Raw genomic sequence first — 20,247 nt, forward strand, 5'->3', positions numbered from 1 at the left:
CCTTTGCGATGCCGTAGCCAGTGTTAATGGCACGATGGTAGAAAAGGAGAGCTTGGAATATAGTACTTTGTCAGAAACCAGCTTTAAACAGCATCAGTGCCTCGCTTTGCACTGGAGAGGGCTTGCAGTAGCTCGCGCTGATGGTCCTAGCCGTGGGAGGTACATGGATGGGATGATCCACATGTTGACAAATGGCTGTTCTGAAAAACAAAATGAATTCAGCTAAAGAGATTTAAATCAAATGATACATCCCAGAAGATCATCACAGCGCGGTGACTAGCGCACTCTCCATTGTGTGCAGCAGAATGTCTCCACGGGTGGCGACTCTGCTGTCCGGACTGTGGCTGTTCTTGGTTCTGTCTTGTGCTGCTAGGTCGATGTGGCAAGCCTGTGACAATGGGAAGGTACACTGTGAATCATTCTAAGACAATTTTATACTGACATATGTCACTTCACTTGACTTTGTATTGCCTGCTTCAAGTATAATTGTTAGACGATCTGAACAACGACCACGAAGAAAAACCATAGCTATCACAATGCAATGGCATGATTAATATATGCGCCATCGATTGTATGTTACCACTCCAGACAGCAAGCAAACTGGCAGTTTTGTGTCTGTATAATGTGTCTTCTGTGACTGACAGCTCTTGCTGGGGAGAGACCTGCCCCTGTCAGTTGTATGGAGCTGTCCTGTGATTTCCTGGCCAGAGTCCACTACCCAGGTAACCATGGAGCTAACCGCTTGACCTATTGAACCACTGTTCCACATAACATACAGACCGACTGGTAGTAAACTACTGTAAGCATGAGTTTACATGTAAACTTGAGCATTTCTGAATATGTCGCCTATTTATCTTTTGCACTTGGCTTCATATTGTGCGTTTGTTGTGTGCATTTCCCCGAGCAAATCCGTTGCTGGAACACAGTGCAACCCAGGTCTCTCTCCTCTGTTTGCAGAAGATTCCTAGCATTGAGACAGAGTATCCCCCACAGGTAAATCAATCAACTTGTCAAACAGAAAGAACAATGGAGCTAGCATTATCTTTCGTTGTGAGCACATTCTTTCCAAACCCTTAGTGTAGCTATTACTGATAGTGGTAAGTATTTGGAGCGACTGATTCTTGACACAAAAATACTACTCCCGGGCCCCGTTCTGCAGGGCACAGCGTTGCAGAACGTTCACGTAGAGATGTATTGTGTAGAACTCAACGTGCCTCTCTGACATGTAGAATGGGAAATCACGCCTGGTCTCTTCGTGACATTTGTATCTGATGCATATGTCTGCCCTCTTTTCCTGTCTGACCTCAGCCGATTGAGCATGTCTGCATGGACACACCCATCACCTACAATCACACTATCCCCAACAGGTAAGATGCTGTAGACACACACACACACACAGAGGAAGTGTTACATCACCAAGTACACAAAATACACACTCACCTGGGAACCTGTGTGAAATCCCATTGTCAGTTAAATGTGACATTGTCACATGAAAGAGTTATTACAATGTAATAAATGTATGTAAACAGCCAAATACATTTTCTGGGCAAGTGACAACCATAAATAGAAACAGCTCCTGACTTGCATGATGGACAAGTGCCTCGGAGAGCTTAATGTCGGGTTCGCGCCCAGAGTCGGGGCCTCCCCGGTGGCGCAGTGGTTAAGGGCGCACCAGAGACTCTGGGTTCGCGCCCAGGCTCTGTCGTAACCGGCCGCGACCGGGAGGTCCGTGGAGCGACCCACAATTGGCCTAGCGTCGTCCGGGTTAGGGAGGGTTTGGCCGGTAGGGATATCCTTGTCTCATCGCGCACCAGCGACTTCTGTGGCGGGCCGGGCGTAGTGCGCGCTAACCAAGGTTGCCAGGTGCACGGTGTTTCCTCCGACACATTGGTGTGGCTGGCTTCCGGGTTGGATGGCGCTGTGTTAAGAAGCAGTGCGGCTTGGTTGGGTTGTGTATCGGAGGACGCATGACTTTCAACCTTCGTCTCTCCCGAGACCGTACGGGAGTTGTAGCGATGAGACAAGATGGTAGTAAAAAAAAAACTAAAAATGATTAATGTCGATTCCTGTGTTGCGTTCCATTTACTATCCTGTCATTATGTGGGTGGTTTGTATAGTGGTGCTCACCGGACTGTAGGGGCAGAGAGTGGAGAGTACCTGTACTGCCCCCCTCAACGCTGGCTAAACAACCTGCAGGTAACCACTAAAACCATGACCACACACACACACACACAACCATCCAACCTCAGAGATAGCGAATATTTTTCATTAGTCTAGTATTGCCATAACTGATTGTCCAACTCTAATCAGCCTCTACTGGTGTGTGTGTGTGTGTGTGTGTGTTTGCAGCATGGAGCAACAGTGTTGCTGTACCATCCGTGTGCTCCTGTTCGTCAGCGTGATCTGCTGTCTGTCCTGGGCCACTGCTGTCTGTCTGACTACATCATAACGCCACACCCTGACCTCAGCAAACACAGAGTGAGTGAGTCACACACACACACACACACACACACAAAAGACAGTCTCAAAGGAAACATTACCTTTACTTAAACTAAGATATCAGTAGAAGTAATTTACCATCTACTCTGTACTAGCTTGTGAATTGACTGATATCCCAATAGAACCATCTCCTTACCAATAGGATTCTAGAAAACCCATAATGGCACCTCTGTAGTGGCTTAGTTGAACCCGATTTATAGATTACACTGAAAACAGATGACAACATGTCTACTGTGACAGCAGGGCATTCAATTGACATCCCAACAGATGCATAGACAAAGTCGTGACGGTGAAACAAGAGACCAGAATGTTCCTTCTAACAATGGGGAACACAGTAGAACACATATTCAGTGGCATGTCATTGAAATGAGGGTTGTGTTCAGTAGGGCACACAGTTACAAAACAAGGAGGAAAACAAGCGTGTCTTATTGCATAAGTACATCAGTTTTTTTTCTCCCTTTGGTGCCTATTGAACATGACCCTGTGGGGACTGAATCTCTCTCCTGTTGAAGCCGTTAGCGCTGGTGTCCTGGGGTCGCACTCTGGAGCTGTCCCAGGTGACCACTCTGGAGGTCTGTGATTGGCTGCAGTTGACAGCGGCACACGGTAACAGTGGCGACGTGGGTCCAAACAGGAAGTATAACTTGCTGTTGACCCATCCTGCGGATCACAAACACGCATACCCAAAGAAGGTGAGCCAGAAGACCGAGAGAGGAGAGGGCACTGCATGTTTGAACATTTGAAAGGTGTAACTTTTTTGGGCCAGAATTTCTGGGGACCCCATTCCACCCCAAATCTAATGAAACAACTGTCAAATCTGTACATTTTGATTTTCACATCCACAAATGACCTTCAATTCATTACATTTTCATATCTCTTATCCAAATTAAAAGAACCAATGTACATAAATACTCAGAAAATATATACATTTTAGGTATTTGGCGAACCCACTAGAATTTTCCCACAACCAGGGTCGCGACCCCGACTTTAAATAGCATTGGTGTAAAGTAACATGATGTCCCGACGCTGTCATTCGATGATTTGACTGTATGATTTACTGAGTGTGCCTATTTGTTGATCATCACCAGTCTCGGAAGCAGTGCTGTGAGGAGACCCTCGCTCTGCTACTGGATGGACGGTTGGAGGTGACAGACTGGAGGAGAGGGAGGGTCCGCAAGAGCCGAGCTGCACTCGGGAACGAGGGGAGGGAGAAAGAGAGCCGGACCACCGTGTTGCTGCCTCTAGCAGTCACCAAGACCAACAGGACTACCTTGGACAGACCTGAAGCACAGGGCCCAGCCATAGTGAGGGCTACACAGAGAGATACGGACCCTCTAGCAGTCACCAAGACCAACAGGACTACCCTGAACAGACCTGAAGCACAGGGCCCAGCCATAGTGAGGGCTACACAGAGAGATACGGACCCTCTAGCAGTCACCAAGACCAACAGGACTACCCTGAACAGGCCTGAAGCACAGGGCCCAGCCAGAGTGAGGGCTACACAGAGAGATACGGACCAAGGACTCAAAGTGACCCAACCTCGCCGCAGAGAAAATAACACGGATGACAAAGAGCCCCGAGGGAAAGTGAGAGAAACAGACTGGCTGAACCAGAACGAAGCAGAGGACAAGGGGCAGAGCGGGAAACCGCGAGACATCCAGGGGAGAGGGGTGAAGAGCAGCAGACGCGAGGGAGAGAGACGGCCCCGTAACTCTCCAACCGAGAGGGAAAAGGCTCTGTCTCAGAGTCGGCGTAAGCAGTTGGCTGTCACACAGGCGAACAGCCAGGACAGGAGAGCAGACTGTGATGGTAGGGTGGGCCACAGCGAGTGCACTGAGACCGTAGCTCCGCTAGGGAGCGCCGCGGCTGGGCCCGGTGACAGGATGCTGCCCACTCCGCGGACAGACGAGGCGGTGTGGGCGGCGGCGGCGTTGGGTTTCCTCCTGGTGCTGCTGGCACTCTCCATGCTGCACACCCGCCTTTACCGCCAGTGGCGCACAACGCCCAGCATGTACTGGCATGACCCCAAGCAGGACTACGACAGCGTGGCAGGTGGGTTCATTTGGACTTAAACCCCCCCCCCCCTCCCCAACACACACTTCTTAGGGCCCTATAAAATCCGCGTTTCATAGAATGTGGACATTAAAACGGAATTCAACCATATAAAAAATGGATTGAACTTAGTTTTTATTCATTTGCCTAAGATTAACATAATACAACAACATAATACATCAGTGATTCGTATTTACCTGCAACTTCCTGAAACGGCACAGGAATGCCTGTGTGTGTGTGGGGGGGTATTGTGCGCATGTACAATATGTCTACACCAAAAATATGAACTCATCACGAGGGGCCATAGTTGCTCGCGGGTTTGCATATCCACATCCACCCCCCCCCCCCACACGCACCCCCATTGTGAGCAAAACATTTTAATGGCCCCCCTCTTGACAGTGGAGGTAGTTTTGGTGTTCATTTCAGGTAAATCAACACATTTTGCCATGGGGAGGAGACAAATGTTTGCAGTTTTGAATATGATATCAGAGTGAGACTAACACAGTCTATCGGGGGCCCACTGGCTGGTAATTGGAACATGATATCATGTTTAGATAGCTAGCCGCTAAACTAACTTAGCAATCTAAAAAATGTTAGCTGACATGGGCTAATTGACTCACTATCAGCAACTGACAGAGCAAAAAAGCTGATGGACAACCCCATTTCAAAATTTAACTTTGAAGTTGAGACCCCGAGTCCCTAAATATATTTTTTTTTTATTAACATTTGGGGGGAAATTGATCAGAGGGTCTTAAAGGTTAAAAAGTCTAGTTGTGTTTTGTGTCTTAGATGTGATCCACAGGAGGCTGAAGATGCCAGGGAGGAGGAAGAGGAGGGTGTCCAAGAGCCGAAGACAGGAATGTGTCCTCCTACCACCCAGCTCCAGCACAGAGGAGGACGAGTAGAAACAGACATCTGTTTATTACACCCATCTTGTCTTTAGCCCTGGGAGAAGGAAGGACACTGGGACCTAAAAGCAGGGTACTCCCATTTGCCTAATAACACTGCTCTGTTGAAGAAACTGAGCATTTTATGGATTCTTTTAGTAAGGAGACCTCCGATTCATCTTCTATCGTTAAGGAATATTTTACTATTTTAACTGTCATACAACACTACATAGTATAAAACCCCATTCAATCAGATCTCATTCACAATCACCACCAATGATACCATTTTACTACGCATTCAAATGTTCTCGTAGGGGCCGATTCAGACTTAGGAAATGTACGCCTTTCCCTACGCACTTCTAAGTAGTTGGTATTCAGGCTTAGGAAACCTACGCCTTTCCTAAGCATTTCTAAGTAGTTGGTATTCAGGCTTAGGAAACCTACGCCTTTCCTAAGCACTTCTAAGTAGTTGGTATTCAGGCTTAGGAAACCTACGCCTTTCCCTACGCACTTCTAAGTAGTTGGTATTCAGGCTTAGGAAACCTACGCCTTTCCTAAGCACTTCTAAGTAGTTGGTATTCAGGCTTGCCATATGAAGGTTTGCAGCAAGATTTGCGGGTGTGGCGCCAACAATAAATGTAATTCAACCCCAGAAAACACCCACCGGTTGGCCGACAGAATTGACAAGGGAGTTTTTGTTCAATACATTTTCTGTTCATTTATCTAAAGTAATCCCTTTTAAATATGTATTTGGACAGTGAAGCTAACAATTTTTATTTTAGGTCAAATGTTTCATGAGGCAACCTTTTAATTTGAGGGTATTTTCAGATCTGTTTTACCTTTTAGAAATGACTTCTCCATTTGGACAAATTCACTTAGTGTATTAAAGTAGTCAAAAGTTTTGTATTTGATCCCATAATCCTTTGCACTCAATGACCACATCAAGCTTGTGACCCCTACAAGCTCTTATTGTAGAAAGAGCATATGTTTCTGAACACTTCTACATTAATGTGGCAGATTAACAGATATGAAAATACCCTCGATCTGACATTCTGTACTGTCACCTCATGAATCATGTGATCTAAAATCCTAAATGCTGGAGCCCAATGACAACGTTTAGCTTCACTGTCCAAATAAATCTGGAGGGGAGCGTAGTTGCTGTTGTAAGCAACGGGCTGTCAGTTGCAGTAGTGGGTACGAGTCCATCAAATGCTGTTGTGTGATAGGGGGGGGGGGGGGGGGGTTAAATCATGTTTTGTGAGTTATTTAATATATGATGGCTGCAGTGAATCAAGACATGGACAGAGAGGATTTGTATGTGGATTATTGCTCGTCTCCTACTACACAGCCAGTGTACTCCTATGAAACTATTGGTTGGAAGCTAACCGTTTCAACCACAGAATTAGAGAGATTCTGTTTCTATGCTTTGAACAACCACAGGATATGAAAACGATTGAACATGATGTTGCTATGCATGGTAATGAAAACACTTGGGAGCAGCAATACCCTGTGAGGGCTTTTTATGTGTTTTTAACTACTGTGTGATGTTTACTAGTAACCCTGTACCAGATGTGGATACTCTTATTTACAATACTAAAGTATACATAGAATAATGATCTTCAGTCATATCCTACTAAGTAATGAAATTACAACCGTGAAAACAAAAATCACCATAGATGTGGTTACCAAAATGGAGCAGCTGTAGCCATATACAGTGTATAAAACCTTTTTGCTCTCAGAACTGCCTCAATGCTTCAGGGCATGGACTCTACAAAGGTGTCGAAAGCGTTCCCACTGGGATGCTGGCCCAATGCTTCCCACTGGGATGCTGGCCCAATGCTTCCCACTGGGATGCTGGCCCAATGCTTCCCACCGGGATGCTGGCCCAATGCTTCCCACTGGGATGCTGGCCCAATGCTTCCCACTGGGATGCTGGCCCAATGCTTCCCACTGGGATGCTGGCCCAATGCTTCCCACCGGGATGCTGGCCCAATGCTTCCCACCGGGATGCTGGCCCAATGCTTCCCACAGTTGCCAAGTTGTCCTTTGGGTGGTGAACCATTCTTAATACACACGAGAAACTGTTGAGCGTGAAAAACCCAGCAGCGTTGCAGTTCTTGACACAAACCGCTGCAACTTGCACCTACGACCATACCCCGTTCAAATGCACACACACACACAATCCACGTCTCAATTGTCTCTAGGCTTAAAAATCCTTCTTTAACCTTCCTCTTCATCTACACTGATTGAAGTGGATTTAACAAGTGACATCAATTAGGGCTCATGGTCTTCACCTGGGCAGTCTGTCATGGAAAGAGGTGTTTCTTAATGTTTTGTAGACTGTCAATAGAAACTTTAGGGCTCCCTTATGCCCTGGTCAAAAATAGTGCACTGGCCTCCTGCGTGGTGCAGCGGTCTAAGGCACTTCGAACGGTGTTTCCTCCGACACATTGCTGCAGCTGGCTTCCGGGTTAAGCGAGGCCGGGTGTTAAGAAGCAGGGCTTGACGGGTCGCATGAAATTGACCTTTGCCTCTCCCGAACCTGTTAGGGAGTTGCAAATAAAAAAGGTGCACCACATAGGGAATAGTGTGTCATTGTGGACGTAACCATTGAAAATGGTAAATGTCTGTCCCTAATAGGCTTCAGCATGTCCAACATCACGTCCTTGAGACTGTTAGTGTGTACACGTACCAAGTAGTGCACTACTTTTTAGTGTGGCCCATAACCTCTGCTGGAAAGATTCTTCATGTAAACCGAGAGAATCTGTCGGGACTGAATGTGGAGGATAATGAGCAGCAGTAGTTCTGGCGCTGGTCTTTTGTACAAATCCTGATTTCTCAGGTGTTCGCATCTTTCATATTTTGGTATGAGAGGGGGGGGGGGAGGGGGGACATTTGGCCTGTAACATGCGAAGAGAGAGGGTTCTGCTCCCCTCTCTAGCATCTCTTCTTAACACGTATGGGCCCAGAATTTAATCGAGCAGCTGACAAATGTGACACTTTAGTTCTGGGTTAACTTGAGATTATGGCCCATAGGGTTCTGGTCAAAAGTATTGCATTGGAAAGGGAATAGGGTGCCATTTGGGACACATATGCCACTACTATGTAATGAGCTGTGATTAAATGTTAGACTTCAGACATAAAAGCTAACAACCTGTGAAATCATTCACACCAAGAGGACAGTTAAAGTGTGACTACATGAACCAGAGAGAGAAAGTGAGAGAGATTGTAGTTTGTACAGCTTACCCAGAGACGCTCCTTTGATACAGCCTTTGGCTTTGAATGTTTCAAGCATCTCAAGCTAAACAAAAAATACATTTAAGACAATTTGTTTTAGTTTTTTTATTTTATTAGAAATGTACAGCTTATGAGTTTCCATTACAATTGACCTTTTTTCAATGTTCTACTTTTTACAGTTTTTACTTCTGTTAAAATATATTCTCCCATCATTGATCTCCCAGGTTTGTGATACACAGAAAACAGTACTGGGCACAGAGCAGTGCCACTGTCTGAACAACATGATGATGAGAGGTGTGTGTGTGTGTGGATGCACATGTGAACATGTGCACAACATGGAGGCAGACTGACATTTCCAACATGCCCACTAAGAAGAAGAGGGAAGGCGTAGCATTGTGCAATAGCCCTTTCCCCTCAGACTTGAGATGAGTTTAGTGCTAACCAGTGGCAGACTTCAGACCCTATTCACTTACCCCTCTGGCCTGGAACCCACCACAACAAGCATCAATAGATCAGATCTCCCAAACACAATACGAACATGTAGCTTAATAAAAAAATAGCATGAAAATATGTTTATATATAGGCCTCTATTCTACAACAGGTTGTCTGAGAGGTAACAGAGGACATTGTAATGGGGAAGAAAGTATTTTATACTGTCCCAGTGTGTGAGATGGAGATAATCAACTCAGGGAACCCAAACAGCTACAACATCACTAAGTATTAAGCCAGACTAGCAGGAGATGTGCAGAGGCAATCATGATTGGAACGTTACATTTGACAATATTTTGACGGGGAACAGATAAAAGATCTCGTCCCCTACAGGTTCACTAAATGTAGTGAGCACGAGAGCAGTCAGGCGGATTAGTGAAACGACGGGACCCCGTGGCTCAGAGAACATGAGTCAAGGTGACATGGAAGCGCTTTCAGGTGTCTAGGATCACACAAGCCTTGTGTGTGTGTGTGGCGGGGGTCCAAGTAGTCTCCCTGTTTCAGTCCGTTTTCAACCGTTTAGTTCATAATTAACATGACCCAGATCCAACAAAACGATCACTAAAGTCCTTGAAGCTAAGAAATCAAACTAAACACTGAGTGCGCGTGTCACCAAGCGAAGTGTGGCCGTTCACTTGTCTTTGTAAAGTATAAAAACAGGGCAGCTTCCCCAGTGCCCCCCCACAAACCTACAGCAGGTGCAGTTTGTCATTTCGACAAAACATTTGTTTCCCATCTAGCTAGTCTGCCTCGAGTTGGCATATGTTGAAGAGCGAGCTTTGTATGCATCCCACTGTAGTGCGATTGAGATGATAAGCTTTGCCTAGCGACTCAAGCAGCCAATGGCTGCATAATATATAATATCGTCATGCCGCTTCCAGGGATTTTTCTACCTATCGCATGTTAGACCCCTTCCCTACCCCTTTGGCATCTGTTCAACCCCTTGGCTACTGACATATTGGAACATGACAGGTAGGGGGAAAAAATCATCTATAGGAAGGAAAAAGTGAAATGTCACCTGTGAGGAATTGGACTGCTCCAGGACCATTTCACAAGTTAAGTGTTTGTGTGTGTGTGTGTGCGCGCACATGTCAAGACCCAGTCAGACAAAAGGGCGAGCGAGTGTCGTCACAGCTCTTCCTGGTCCCTAAACAGGAACCATCATACATGAGACGACGTCAACGTAAACATACATGATAATGTAACTCATGACAGTAAAAATACAAAACAATAGGCATAATAATAAATCACAATAATTCCAGTGTAAGTTTTTTTCTTAAGTCAGTAATTCTTGTCCCAGAGGTACAGGCCAACGGATTGGCAAAAAATAAAATAATCCCCTAGTCGTTTGTCCACCATGCCAAGACATGCTGTAGTGTACCGGGGGTCTGAGGGAGTAGCAAGGGCCCTCCTTAGCAGAGCCTGGGACTATAGTGGAGGCGTTGTCTGAGAGACAGAGGGGTAGAGCAGGGTGGATCTCTTCCAAGGCCTGGCCCCCTTGTAGGCCACACTGACTGGCCCCAGCTCCGGGCCCAGCCTGCCTCGGTCTCATCAGAGTTTGAGGCGCTGCACAGAGAGGGGTGTTGAAGTAAAAGGACCCCCCCCCCCTCTCCAAAGGAACGATAGACTGAGATCATAGTGAGATGATGAGAGCTGAGCCGCTGTGCCCATCTCCCGCATGCAATTACACTCTCAATGGTCCACACTCCTCCTCCTTAGAGTCGCCTCCCCCATAGAGCTGCACTCAGTCCACTCAGGTATAGTATCAAGGGCTGCAGTGGATTCTCAGCTTTGTTCTATTGTCATATAATATTACCACCTGGTCTTCTCCCGCTCTTCATTCCCTACCTTCGACTCCTCATTTTCTATTTATTCATCCTCAGATCTTCTTTTCGGTCTGCAGCCAATATATCTTCTCCCCTTTGCTGGCATTTCCCTCTCCCTCGAGATGCCAACCTTCCAAGTGTCATTCATCACTCGACTAGGAAGCTTGGAAATCGAGGCGATCTCCATCCTTCTCCCTCTCCCCTCCCTCTGTCAGTCTTGCAACTCCCCTGTCTGTCCCCTCTCGACCCTCGTCACTGTTTCTTCTCGCGGGTGGTGATGGTGACCAGCTGCTTGGCGGCTTTGGCAATGTCATAGGCGCACTGGATGACCTGCTGGGTGAGCAGCTGGTAGTCGACGGCGGGCGCTGAGGGGTCCGGGGGTGCCGCCTTGCGACACTCCACCTGGAGGCGGGAGGCGCTGGACGCCAGGAGGCGCAGGGAGCAGTGCACGGCGTCTAGGGCGGGCCGCTGAGGGGAGACGGAGAGAACAGTTAGACACAGAGGAGACAACACTTACTGCCTACAGCTAGAATCTGTATTTGGTCTCAAGAAATGTGCAGTATATATTCTGCTGTTCTATCAGGCAGCCAAAAATAAAATAACACATGTTTGTTGTTTGAAGCAACCTCTTTGGTAATAATAATCACTGTTGGTGGCAGTTTCACACAATACGGAATCTTTATGGAAATTCTAGAAAGAGGGAGAGCTAGAGCAAAACCTTACCTTGGGAAAGAGAGAGGCCATTTCAGTGACAGCAGAGTGGATCTTCTCAGAGCATGGAACGAAACTAGGGAACATAAGACAACCTCTTGTTACAACCATAGATAAAACATAAGACACATTCTTGTTACCCCCGTAGATACAACGTAAGCCTCAGTCTGACTGTGTCATGGAGTGAGTCTTGTAGTCGGGGCCCTACCTGTCGTGTTTGAACTCCTGTGCGGCCCTCAGAAGCTCCTGGATGTTTTTGGTCACCTGCTCCGTCTTGAGGATGACGTCTTCGGTGCAGGGCAGGGTAGGATCCGGCTCACCCCCCTCGCCCCCACCCCACTCCTCCGACTCTCCCCGGCTCTCCTCTTCACTGCTGCGCCCCCTACTGTAGGACACATTCAATCAGTACACTCTCATTAGCCTGCAATTCCCACATTGAGCAAAGAGGTAAGCATCTCTGAAGTAATCACCCACAGTAAATATGTCCTTGACAAAGACAAACAGTCCGCCAGTCTGCTAGATGTCTAGGTAGACCCTAGAGCCGGGCCTGTCTGCCGCTGCTACGTGTTGGTGGAGACCCCAGAATGACTCGTTCACTGCCCAGCCACCTGCTCCAGATATCTCCCCCCCCCCCCCCAGCCTTACCTTAGCGACAGCTCATACAGCTGAGTGTTGTCATAGTCACTATCAGTGCCACTGCCGTGCTTCTCTCCTTTTGGAACCTGTGGACAAACAGAACACCTTATCAGCATCAAAAGGTAGCAGTAGTGATTCCAAAGGCAGACATCAGTGAGAGTATGGCAAGGCCTTTATTAACCAATCAAAAGCAAGCCATTCACACAAACATTTACACTAAGCCGCAATATATAATCCTCAGCAATGCATCAGCTCATATTGGTCAATAAAACAGTGTCAGTCAGTATCAGCTTTCATAAGACGCCACTGAAGGTTTCAGCCGTCACGGTCTGGGGTTGGTAGCGAAGTAGTCTAATAACACTGGAAGTCATAGATGAGCCGACCAACTGTAAGGGAGGGCAACAGCCAGCCAGTCTTACCATGTATCTCCCCATCTCCATGGAGCTAGAGAGGTGCTGTCCTCCATAGGGTGTCGGACCACCAGGACCCCCCTTCCTCACCTGAAGGATAGACAGAACGGGACAGATACTCAAGAGAACGAAAAGCAACAGAGGAACCGCAGAAGGAACACTGCCTGACAGAATGTTTGAGTTTTAGTAGGAAGATTCCAATCAGACACTGGGATGCGCTATACATGCTTGAGCAGAATCAGCTCAGCTTTGTCCGGGGAGACAGTAGCCTATAATACGTCGAGGTCAAATTCGGTTCTTTTTGTCAAATAACTTTTGCCTGAAACTCAACAGCCAAACTGCCGAGCAACTTTCCCCAGGACAGGTTTATACTGAAAATGTGTACGGCCCAAGTTGACTGGAATCCAAAAGGAAATGTGTGAGTCTTGAGCTAGGTCCTGCCAAGTAGTTAGTGAGTCACTATCCCAGAACAGCTCACACACAGAGTACATCATTAACATTACCAGACACACAAACATACTGTCTGACATACACAGGAGAAGACAGAGGAGCCGGTTAACTTTCATTAGCTGGCCTCAAATCACGTCTCCTCTCTAGTCACATTCACAACAGATGTATTCATAAAGCATCTCTGGGTGGAAGTGCTGATCTAGGATCAGTTTAGGCTTTTAAAATTCTAAGAAATAAGGGGGGGGGGGGGGTCCCTAATCTTGGATCAGCCCTCCCCCGAGACACTTTATGCAGGCCCAGACAGTCAGCACGATTATAGACACTTCTTTAGATACAGCTAGCTGACATAAGGGGCTATGCTGTGAGTTATCCCAGGCAGTATGGCCAGTAGGCCACTCTTGCCCTCACTGTTCCCTAGCGGAGAGCTAACTTGATGTAGACTGAACATCTGTGAATACTTGTATGCTGGCATATGATACACAAATAATGTCCATAAAATGAAGTCATCGTAATCGGTGCTTTTCAAAAGAGCACTGGGTTTTACCACCGTGTGGTCCAATATCTATGATGGGGTCCAAACTGTACAACTTTTAAAAAAGGGCCAATCTGGGATTGGTACATCGATTTAAAAAAACAACTTTTATATTAAAATGATATACAGTATAGCCATATCATTTATTTTTATTACTTATAAATACAGTATGAGCAACAAGACATATACAGAAAAAATAACTTATCTAGATATATCCTAGCATATAGAAAATGTCTTTCAAACTACACAATAAGAAATTGTGCATTTGCTAATTGCTACGCTGTAATGCCCTACAAAATACAAACTAAAAAGAAACACAGGAAAATGCACAGATAAACCAAACTGAATTGGGATTTTGCATCACCCGCATGAATAATGGAATGTAAAGGTTGAAGGCAACAATGAGCACAACAAAAGACAGACAGGACAGACAGATGGAAGTGCCCAGAATACGAGCAACAGATAGACAGAGACAGGAGTCAGGACAGATAGAGAGACACAGACTGACTTTACCTCCTGGCTTCCTATTCAAGTTCCACACCAGTCGAAGTGTCTGGAAGCAGGTGTGTGTGTGTGTGTGTGTGTGTGTGTGTGTGTGTGTGTGTGTGTGTGTGTGTGTGTGTGTGTAGGTAGGTAGTGCATTAGCTTAGAGCGCCTCAGACCACAGATCATCGGCCGTCATTTTCTGATAATTTCCACATGTTGAATTGCCACTGTTTGTCAACACACCCAGCAGTTGACCCACACTCGTGCAAGTCAGCCTGCCCTAGGTTCCACTGTGACCGAGTGGGTCAGTGACTGACACAGTGCCTTGAAGGATCCATTGAGAAGAGCGTATGGCTATTGGCTCACGGTGCAGGACAAACCACTGACACTCCTCGTGTTTGTGCTACTCACACTAGAGATAGGGAATGGGAAAGCTATGATAGACACTCAATGGTGGGAAAGATACCTGCCATCTTAGCTTAAAAAATGATGACATTCTACACTCAAAAGAAACCTCAATCTGAGAGATAAACTCATGTAACATGAGTGGAGGAGACGAGTGATTTGTCAGTGTCAAAGTCTCTGTATTTGTGTGTATTTGGGGCAGGTGCGTGCGTGCAGCATCTGGACCAGAAAGCTTTGCGCCAGCGGTAGAGGCTGGGGGTCAAAGGTTAGGGGTTAAAGTAGAGGCGCACTCCACTGGTAAGCGGTGTGTGCATGCCAGACAGCAGTAGAGAAGGTAGGCAGCAGTAGCGACAGAGAGGGCAGGTGGTGTATATCACCATGACCACGGCCGTAGCGCGTTGCTCACACTTACACTGGGGTGCAGAGGCTGCAGGCGGCCTGTCAGGGAGTCCAGGCCCGGGGAGTGGGAGTGGGGCTTGGGGGTGGCGGGCCCCGGCTCGTACATAGAGAAAGCCTGTCTGTCCCTCCGGTGGGCGGGCGCCGAGGACATGGCTAGGCTGGAGTGGTCCCCACCCCTACCTCCCCCTCCGCCGCCTCTCACCCCCCCATGCCAATGTGCCGGGCTGCCTCCTCCCCCGCCTCCCAAACCGCCAGCTCCCCCTCCTCCGACGACCTGGCCGCCCCGCAACGCACTGTTCTCCGTCTGCATCCGCGAGATCTACGGGGAGAGGTGGGGACGGGGGAGGAGGGTCACCTTAATGTGTCAAAGGTCACATGGACAACCATCCACATACACAGGTACTGTACAGGGAGCTTCATTTAGCTAACCACATACTAGATATGGATGGAGGTAAGATTATAAAATGGGGATCAAGGGAGTCTATAGGCCATCTATAGTCTATACTGATAGGTGGATATAAGGGGGTAAACTGGCTAGTCTGTGGATGGGTATAACTACAGTGCATTCCAAATGTATTCAGACCCCTTCTCTTTTTCCACATTATTAAGTTACAGCCTTATTCTAAAATTGATTAAAATCCATCAATCAATCTACATAGAATACCCCATAATGGCAATGCAAAAACAGGTTTTTTTGAATTTTTGCAAATGTATTACAAATAAAAAACTGAAATACCTTATTTATATAAGTATTCAGACCCTTTGCTATGAGACTCAAAATTGAGCTCTGGTGCATCCTGTTTCCATTGATTATCCTTGAGATGTTTCTACAATTTGATTGGAGTCCACCTGTGGTAAATTCAATTGATTGGACTTGATTTGGAAAGGTCCCACAGTTGACAGTGCATGTCAGAGCAAAAACCAGGCCATGGGGTCGAAGGTATTGTCCGTAGAGCTCCGAGACACGATTGTGTCGAGGCACAGATCTGGGGAAGGGACCGAAAAATTCCGGAAGCATTGAAGGTCCCAAAGAACACAGTGACCTCCATCATTCTTAAATGGAAGACGTTTGGAACCACCAAGATTCTTCCTAGAGCTGGCCGTCCGGTCAAACTGAGCAATTGGGGAAGAAGGGCCTTGGTCAGGGAGGTGACCAAGAACCCGATGGTCACTCTGACAGAGCTCCAGAGTTCCTCTGTGGAGATGGTTGTCCTTCTGGAAGGTTCTCCCATCTCTGCAGCACTCCACCAATCAGGCCTTTCTGGTAGTGGGCAGACCGAAGCCACTCCTCAGTAAAAGGCACATGACAACCCGCATGGAGTTTTCCAAAAAGGAACCTAAAGGACTCTGACCATGAGAAACAAGATTCTCTGGTCTGATGAAACCAAGATTGAGCCCTTTGGCCCGAATGCCAAGCGTCACATCTGGATGGAACCTGGCACCATCCCTACGGTGAAGAATAGTGGGGGGAGCATCATAATGCTGTGGGGATGTTATTCAGCAGCAGGGACTGGGAGACTAGTCAGTATCAAGGGCAAGATGAACAGAGCAAAGTACAGAGACCTGCTCTAGAGCGCTCAGGACCTCAGACTGGGGCCAAGGTTCACATTCCAACAGGACAACGACCCTAAACACACAGCCAAGACAACGCAGGAGTGGCTTCGGGACAAGACCCTGAATGTCCGGAATCCGATCAAATATCACTGGAGACCTGAAAATCGCTGTGCAGCGACGCTCCCCATTCAACCTGACAGAGCTTGAGAAGAATGGGAGAAACTCTCCAAATACAGGTGTGCAAAGCTTATAGTGTCATATCCAAGAAGACTCAAGGCTGTAATCGCTGCCAAAGGTGCTTCAACAAAGTACTGAGTAAATGGTCTGAATACTTTTTTTATTTTTATACATTTGCCAAAAAAATCTAAAAACCTGTTTGCTTTGTTATTATGGGGTATTGTGTGCAGATGGATTAAGGGGGAAAAACAATGTCATCCATTTTAGAATAAGGCTGTAACGTAACATGATGTGGAAAAAGTCAAGGGGTCTGAATACTTTCCGAATGCACTGTATCTTAACCAATAAACATACATATTGGCAGTACTGGGGGTGGATCTTTAGTATTGGAAAATAATGGAACTACACATGCATGGTCTATTGAGGGGTACGGAGGGGTGGGGCTACTCTCACTGACACTGTGTTATTGTTTTATCTGTATGTACCTGTCAACCTATCAACACTGGAAGAGAACTGCTGTGCATTTCCCCAGGTGTGTGTGCAGGGGCTGACGTGTGTGTGCCTAGGGGCTGGTATTTCTCCTGGCGTTAGACATGAGTGATGGGACAGACATGGGACAACAGCTCGGGCATTCATGAGAACAAAACAACAATACCACCATGGAGAGACGGAACAGAAACAAAGTGACTAAATATGGCGTAACAACAGATGGGAACGAAACCTGATACTTTGACACACTGAAGAACAAACTGCAGTGCTTACACCAAAACTAACATATACTGTTCTGAGCTGCACAATTTGCTTACTATAGTATAAGGACAGCTCTGGGAACAGACTAGTACTGACTAACACTGATAGTGACAACACACTAACATACTGAGGCAGAAAGGATACGTCTTCCATTAACTAACAATATAATTGAAAAATTCCTCCCATCTTTCTGTCGTGCACCCTGCCCTCCACCCTCCCCTCTCCACTCCCTCCATCCATCCATCACTCTACCCATTCCTCCCATTCCATACCTCCCCTCCCCTCCCCTCCTCTCCCTGCCATCGTCCCTCCTTACCTCTTTCTGCAGCCGGCGCAGCTCTTCACTCAGGTTGTTGTTGACCTTCATCAGCTGCTGGACTTTAGCCTCGGAGGAGGCCAGGGCCTTCTTAACCTCCAGGTACTCCTGCAGAGTGATGGGCCCGTCTGACAGGTCTGACGAGTCCATGCTCTGAGGGGACACACACACAACATAGAAATAAAACGATATAACTAAATCTAAAATACACAAACACAAGCATGTGGGAGTCATTTATGTGGGATATTGTCTGAGCAATAAGCGGGACTCGGTTTCATCATCACTCTTAGCAGTAAATGGAGAAGTTTGAGCACAGCTTAAAATAACAATCTTTTCACAATCAACACTGAAACCATATTTGAGAAATCTCTTAACTGGAAATGACTTTGAACAGCATTCACCATTCACAGCTCAGCCATATCTGAGAAGCACAGAGCTTCTGTCTGTATGACACCAGAACAGAGCTTCTTCACACAGTGAACATGAAATTCTAATTTTACAGCAGCTTTTCCACCACGTCCTGTGGCTGTGGGAGTGTGTTTTAACAGGGTTTCCACCCCCCTCTCACCCGCCCCCTCTCCACCTCCCTCCCCTCCTCTCACCCACCCCCCTCTCCACCTCTCACCCACCCCCCTCTCCACCTCTCACCCACCCCCCTCTCCTCTCACCCGCCCCTCTCTCCTCTCACCCGCCCCCCTCCCCCCTCTCACCCGCCCCCCTCCCCTTCTCTCACCCGCCCCTCTCTCCTCTCACCCGCCCCCCTCCCCTTCTCTCACCCGCCCCTCTCTCCTCTCACCCGCCCCCCTCCCCTTCTCTCACCCGCCCCCTCTCCTCTCCTCTCACCCGCCCCCCTCCCCTTCTCTCACCCACCCCCTCTCCACCTCTCACCCGCCCCCTCTCCACCTCTCACCCGCTCCCTCTCTCTCCTCTCACCCACCCCCTCTCCTCTCCTCTCCCCTCCTCTCACCCACCCCCCTCCTCTCCTCTTACCCTCCCTCCTCTCCTCTTACCCACCCCTTCTTCCCTCCCTCTCTCACCCGCCCCCCTCCTCTCCTCTTACCCACCTCCTCCTCTCCTCTTACCCACCCCTTCTTCCCTCCCTCTCTCACCCGCCCCCTCTCCCACTCCCTCTCCTCCCCTGCTTGTAGAACAATGCTCCTCTGATTGAAGACCCAGAATAGCTGTGATGTCACTGTGGAAGTATGTGGCAGCAGCAGCACTGCCACTCCCGCAAGGCATGCTGGGACAGGCGGGGAGGAAGATACTGCTGGCTGCTGGGGATAACACTGCAATCACTATAAGAAGCTAAGAAGAACTATGTGCTGATTTACAATCAGTTTTGCCTTTTTAGATCACAATGAATATGACTACATGGACAAGGGGGGGGGGACCTGATCCTAGATGAGCACTCCTATTTTGAGACACTTGATACGCATGGACCCTTAACTCAAAGCAGGGCTGGGAACATAGGACCACTTCCTGGTCACTTTGCTCCACCTCCATTTCTCTCAGTACACATTTGATCCATTTATTTACTGGGTTTAAGGGGAATACTCTGGCTGTTCTCTGGTACTCTAATGTTGGCCTGCAGAGAAAGACATAGCACAACGGTTTGCAATGGAAAAAGAAAACAAGAGCTTCCTATTAGGTCAGTTCCGAATAGTACCTCCCCCTTTCACTATGCTTCAGGCTGCTTGGTGCCTAGTGAACACAGTGTATTCATTAGTGCAAACCGGTGCAAAATGTTTCCCATTGGACAAATTCAGGTAGGTCCCTCCTCATTTGGACCTGTTTGCTTCCGTTTGATGCTTAATGAACACAACCCTGCAGTCCTTCTGTGCCCTTCTCTCCTCACCTTGGCCCGGTTGTTGCGCTGCGTGTTGTTGTTGTTCTGAGTGGTCAGCTCGCTGTCCGTGTCCTCATCCGACGCTACGCTGTCGTAGTCATGCTGGTCGTCGTCGGCCCCCAGGTCCAGACTAGAGTCTAAAAGGGATGGATCAGAGCAACAACATAGGCCCTGGCTCAATCTCAATTAGTCTTTCCTCGATTCCTTCTGAAAATGCATTGGAGAAGAAAGTGCGAGGGGAGGGGACTTGGACCTTTTCCTTGAATACGGTTGAGAAGGATGCGAGGAGACAGGATGTGAGGAAGTGCAGAAAGACGTTTTGAAATTAAGCCACAGAAGACAAAAAAATCTGGAAAAACTACAGCTCAATTTAACTAGTGACAACTTAACCATAACACAACCAGGCAACCCCGACATTTAAAATACATCTCAGTAACTTCTCCTTTTCACTCATACATCGCAATGGATGGATTGACTGAAGTGTGCCAAAACAGCTTAAATTCCAGAGCATACTTAATTCATAAAAGACCTTGTTTGAACTGGCCTCAGTCCCTGCCTTCTCCTCTCCCCTCTGCTCCCCTCCCC

General features: G+C 47.5%; 2 protein-coding genes across 7 annotated transcripts in view; one reads left to right on the top strand and one right to left on the bottom strand.

Annotated features, from left to right (window-relative positions):
- LOC109908968 (uncharacterized) lies at window positions 1–8,887 on the top strand. Its single transcript, XM_020507791.2, has 9 exons — window positions 1–404; window positions 645–722; window positions 958–993; window positions 1,309–1,367; window positions 2,118–2,196; window positions 2,350–2,478; window positions 3,012–3,191; window positions 3,588–4,551; window positions 5,341–8,887. The coding sequence occupies exons 1-9, from the start codon at window positions 306–308 to the stop codon at window positions 5,454–5,456; spliced, it is 1,740 nt and encodes a 579-aa protein (XP_020363380.2). The 5' UTR covers window positions 1–305; the 3' UTR covers window positions 5,457–8,887.
- The window catches only part of LOC109909367 (ARF GTPase-activating protein GIT1), a 25,818-nt gene continuing 14,336 nt past the window's right edge, over window positions 8,766–20,247 (bottom strand). For 3 of the 6 annotated variants that reach the window (XM_031795988.1, XM_031795986.1, XM_031795989.1), the window contains 8 exons: window positions 19,672–19,799; window positions 17,817–17,969; window positions 15,033–15,338; window positions 12,757–12,837; window positions 12,347–12,423; window positions 11,910–12,086; window positions 11,714–11,777; window positions 8,766–11,458 (listed from right to left, as the gene is read on the bottom strand). In XM_031795988.1, coding sequence (XP_031651848.1) covers window positions 11,243–11,458; window positions 11,714–11,777; window positions 11,910–12,086; window positions 12,347–12,423; window positions 12,757–12,837; window positions 15,033–15,338; window positions 17,817–17,969; window positions 19,672–19,799 — 1,202 coding nt within the window. In that variant the 3' untranslated portion in view covers window positions 8,766–11,242. The remainder of the gene's footprint in view (window positions 11,459–11,713; window positions 11,778–11,909; window positions 12,087–12,346; window positions 12,424–12,756; window positions 12,838–15,032; window positions 15,339–17,816; window positions 17,970–19,671; window positions 19,800–20,247) is intronic. The other 3 variants (XM_031795990.1, XM_031795991.1, XM_031795987.1) reach the window with 2 other exon arrangements.

This window comes from Oncorhynchus kisutch, linkage group LG18 (assembly GCF_002021735.2).
Source record: "Oncorhynchus kisutch isolate 150728-3 linkage group LG18, Okis_V2, whole genome shotgun sequence".
In the NCBI taxonomy this organism is placed as follows: Eukaryota; Metazoa; Chordata; class Actinopteri; order Salmoniformes; family Salmonidae; genus Oncorhynchus; species Oncorhynchus kisutch.